The following is a 4,457-nucleotide window of genomic DNA, read 5'->3' as shown; positions in this document are numbered from 1 at the left end:
CAAGTAGTCCGGGAGGAGCCAACCTGCGATCCCTTATGAAGCCACTGTGCGGCGGAAGAATCGACACCGGAACTTCCGCTATCGCGTTCCGCCGAGCGGCACGGCGGGGAGGCTGCTCGCCGAGCGCAGGTCTCTTTGTTGTCGAGCATGCCCGCTGGGACAGACCCAGCCCGCGGCTCCATCCGGGCCTTAGCGGCGCGGCTCGACACGACACGACACGACACGACACGACACGACACGACACGGCTGCAGAGGCCCGAGGCCAGAACAGGCGCGGGAGGGCGCAGTAGGGCGCGGAAGAACGGCCGTTAAAGCAGTGCGGCTTCCCAATTCTTTGAGTTTCATTCACAGCACTTCAAGTGATAGCATTCAATAAAAGCGGCTGCTCTGTTAGCCTTTGTTTAACACAGAACGCAACTGGAGAGAGACCGTCTTTGTAGGCTTCAGATACGGAGATGCTGAGTCGTGGAAGGTGACAGCATTGCGATGGAAGGTGTCTTTAAAAACTAAGAGGTGGCTAGAGGAAGTTGAGATAACATAGAAAGGACCAGACTAGGAATCTCCCCCATGCAGCCTTATCTTCCTAACACATAAATCCCAAGGAACCTCTGCTGGTGTCTCACCAAGGGTCTTGCTGTAAATCAGCAGGAGTGTCCGGCCTGGATAAAAACAACACAGCCTGAACTGCTGGACTGTTAGCACAGAACACAGGCTTAATAGGTAGCTGAGTATGAGCTTATGGACCCAGAGAAATGAAGAGCCCGAGTTCAACGAACATGCAATGAACGATGCAGGAGGGGGCACATGTAAAGGAGGACATGCAGTAGGGTGTAAATTCCAAATAGCCAGCGGGGAAAAGGAGATGGAAACCTGTGTGAGGGTTTTAGGACAAAATGGAAGCTGCACCTTCCGGCACTCTGAGACATTCCACAGGGATTATTATCCCGTGGGCTCTCACTTTATTTTAATGAAGTTACAGGACTCCTGAACAGAAGCCTCTAGGCAATTTCCCTTACAATGGGAAGGTGATAAAGTCAGCAGTTTTCCTGAAGATGAGAAAGATGCTAAACAATTAAGACTCATTACTGAGAGTCCACACCTCTCTGAAGATGGTGAACCTTGGAGTCAACTAGGCAACAGAGTGAGCATCAGAGGGAAAGGAGGGCAGGAGGATGCTTTTTGAAGCCACTTCTCAAAAATTCACCAGACGGTAGGAGTGCACGTCCGGAAGAGAAGTTTGCATACATTAGCAAGATGAGGACGTTAATCACTTCCAGAAATGTAACGAATAGGCCTGGCATGCTGACCTGTGTGTTCTCTGGGAGATGCTTGCTGGTGTGCTCCCATGGCTGCAGTGATGCCCCGTGGGGCCGGCCCAAAATACAAAACTCCAATCAGTGGTGGGGAGGTCACTGCCTATTCTCAGTAACACAGGCAGGAGAACTGCACCCCAGGGTCTGCACATGCCTGGCTGGAGACTCAAAATTAATAATGAGCCTTCCAGTTACCAAGTTCTGATTTCTGAGGTTAGTTACAATTTTTTTTTAAATAGATAGAGCAGCTGTTTACTTAAGTATTCAAAGTTACTAGGCAACTATCAAAACCAGTTGAGGGTAAAACTTCAGACACTATGTTCCAGCAGTGGACAAAGAGAAAAACCCTCCCTTGATGAACTGAATTTTTTTTTATAGTTGTTGAACAACATTTTGTTCCCAGCAAGCATTTCTTTCCTGACAGATGTGCTGCATCCAGCAGGCCAGTATTGAGTGATCCAAGTCTATAAATACATACTGAAGAACAAAGCTTACATATCTTCATTTGGATTCTGGAGCTGGTACAGGCTACAATAAACAGAAACTTCAGCAGCACATGCTTGTCTAAAGCTTATTTTTCACCATTTACTCAGTCATAAAACATCTTTTCTAACCAATTAAAATACTATCAATAAAAAAACAAACAAAACCCAAACTCCTTCTTGCTCACAGGTCCACACAACACTGCTCCTTATTCCAAAGTGATGATCACCACTTCACAAAAGCAGGTTTATTCATCTGAGTCCATGTCACTGTCTCCTGCAATGGAATGGAAGTCCTCACTGTCTTCCTCATCCTCTGACAGATGGACCTGACTTAAGACACTTGGTCCACAGCGCTGCTGTTCTTCCTCCTCCTCTTCCGAGATCTCATATCCTCCAATACTGCTGAAACTCGTGTCTCTTGTGTTGGATTTTGGGTCTGGCTCTTCATAGCTGCCATAACTAGAAGAAAGAAGGTACTCTTACTATACCATCATTTCAAATCAGCTGCTGATACAACTCTGGATTTAACTCCTGTATAAGTTCTCTGGCTTGAAGTCCTTGTGGAACACTGGGAAGCACTGTGCACTTCAATCTTGTCTATGGCTAGCTCTCTACAATACAGGAGCAATTCTGATGAAGCAATTGCTAGCATCCTCATCCCACTCCGATAGGGAGGAAAAACAGATCCAACACCTTCCATCTGAAACCTATTTGCCCAACCCAACACAGCTACATGTACAATAATTTACTAGACAGATGTCAGTGATAGCATTAAGAGACTGGATTGCATGAGAAGAAAAAAGAGCAGAGAATCTAATGTTAATAGCTTGCAGGATGGCCAGAGGAGGAAGAGGAGGTTGGTATTCTCTCAGATGAAAAGGAAAAATCAAAGCTGATATTGCTATACTTGGCATTATATAATGAACTCCTTCCAAAATACAGAATATGCATATTCCTGTTCTTTTGGACTTAACTAAACTTAACTTTTAACTAAGAAAATCCTTATTCTTGCAGAGAAAAACCCAAACAAAACTCCATGAAGTTAATCAGCTAAATCATGCTTCAGCTTCTCCTTGTCATTTCAGAGGCAAACTACACAAGTCTTTATCTGTCCTGCCTTCAAAAACCACTGGGTACAGGAAATCATCTTGCTTACCAGAAAGATTTTTTTTTCCCATTTAACCAACATTTTTGTTACTGACAATCTAACAGCATGTGGGAATGCAATGTAAAAGAGAATAATAACGAGCAGTGTATAAGCATTTGACCTTAATTCCCACAGCTTCAGGATGCCTCCCACAGGGGAGGAAAGATAGTGAAACATCTGGCCCAGGGGAAAAACAAGACATGATGTACGTAAAAGATTGGGCTGTACTCCCCTAGATTATGCTAATGCGTAAGCATGTGCTCTATGCTCAAGACTATTTAAACAAAGGCATAACTAGCAACAAACATCTCCAGTTGGATTCACATTGAATCGTGTGGAGTCCCTACTAGTCCAAGCGCAATAGCAAGACCAAATTTCTCTCAATAAGAAATAAATTGCAATTATGGTAATTATGGGTTCAACACTAAAACCAGTGACAAAATAACTTTACAAGAAGTTTAAGTTACCTGATATTGCTGTCCTCCATACATGGGATGTCTCCCCACCATCCCCTTCGTAGGACATCATGCTCTCTTCATTGTCCATGCCCATCCGGGTGTTCTCTTGCAGCAGATGAGGTTGTTTGGGTCTCACTGCACTGGGCTCCACATCCGAGTCACTACCACTCTCGCTCAGTTGTATAGCTGTGTAAGAAACCAATAGCTGATCACAAGTCACCAGTTACAGACCTGCTGCTTGTGATTGAAGGCCGCAGTACTGTCATCCTAGAGCCTCACAAAGGCCTCCTTTGCTTGTTTTCTCAGAACGATCCTTCCTTCCTACCTAGCCATTTCCAGAAGGCACTGCTAGCAAGCACCGTAAGCTTGTCTGCATGGCACAGTTTCTTCAGAAAATCAGGGAAATTATCTTAAGAACTTCCAGACGCCCCACTCCCAGCTCCTGGTAATACTGACCATGCCACTTCACATAAAAATAAATGTTGTGCTTCTACTGAAGTGCCTGTTCCTGGCTCTCTACACCATATCCTAGCCCCATCCTTCTCTGAATCACTTTCAGTATCACTTTCTGAAATAAAATTGACCAGTTCTTGAGTTAACTCTGCTTGCTTCTGTGTTTGTACTTACATCACTCCTATTCCACGCTGTTTTCACTTCCATTTATGTTCACCTGGTTTTCTTATCTTGCTCTTTGGCCTCTCCTTCTCTTTGATTACTAACCACCTGCCCTACATATCCTCATCATGCTCTATACTCTCTACTGCCGTTTTTTGCAATGGAAGGATGAGCAGATCAGCTGCTTTTGTGAATAACCAGTTCCTATTCAACCTTTAATAAAAAAGGGGACTTACATGAGAAAGGATTATCTCCCTCTTCTTCACTCCCATCATCATCATCATCATCCTCTCCATCTGACATGAGCAAATCTTCATAGAGGACGCTGGCCTGGGGCTGCTGCGCTGATCCTTCTTCTTCATCAACAAGATCACCATCTGCATCTTCAACTTCCTAGGTCATAGAAAACAGGGCTAGTGAAGACCAAACAGCACAAACT

At 44.7% G+C, this 4,457-nt stretch overlaps 1 protein-coding gene across 1 annotated transcript in view; it reads right to left on the bottom strand.

Moving 5' to 3' along the window:
- Nucleotides 1-907: 907 nt before the first annotated feature.
- The window catches only part of TAF1 (TATA-box binding protein associated factor 1), a 48,556-nt gene continuing 45,006 nt past the window's right edge, over nucleotides 908-4,457 (bottom strand). The window contains 4 exon segments of the mRNA XM_064159715.1: nucleotides 908-2,257; nucleotides 3,413-3,434; nucleotides 3,437-3,589; nucleotides 4,255-4,411. Of these exon segments, the coding sequence (XP_064015785.1) occupies nucleotides 2,044-2,257; nucleotides 3,413-3,434; nucleotides 3,437-3,589; nucleotides 4,255-4,411 (546 nt within the window). The 3' untranslated portion in view covers nucleotides 908-2,043.

The sequence above is a fragment of the Pogoniulus pusillus genome, chromosome 19 (genome assembly GCF_015220805.1).
Source record: "Pogoniulus pusillus isolate bPogPus1 chromosome 19, bPogPus1.pri, whole genome shotgun sequence".
Taxonomy (NCBI): domain Eukaryota; kingdom Metazoa; phylum Chordata; class Aves; order Piciformes; family Lybiidae; genus Pogoniulus; species Pogoniulus pusillus.
Note: the sequence above shows the minus strand (reverse complement) of the source record. Positions and strands in the feature narration are given on the sequence as shown.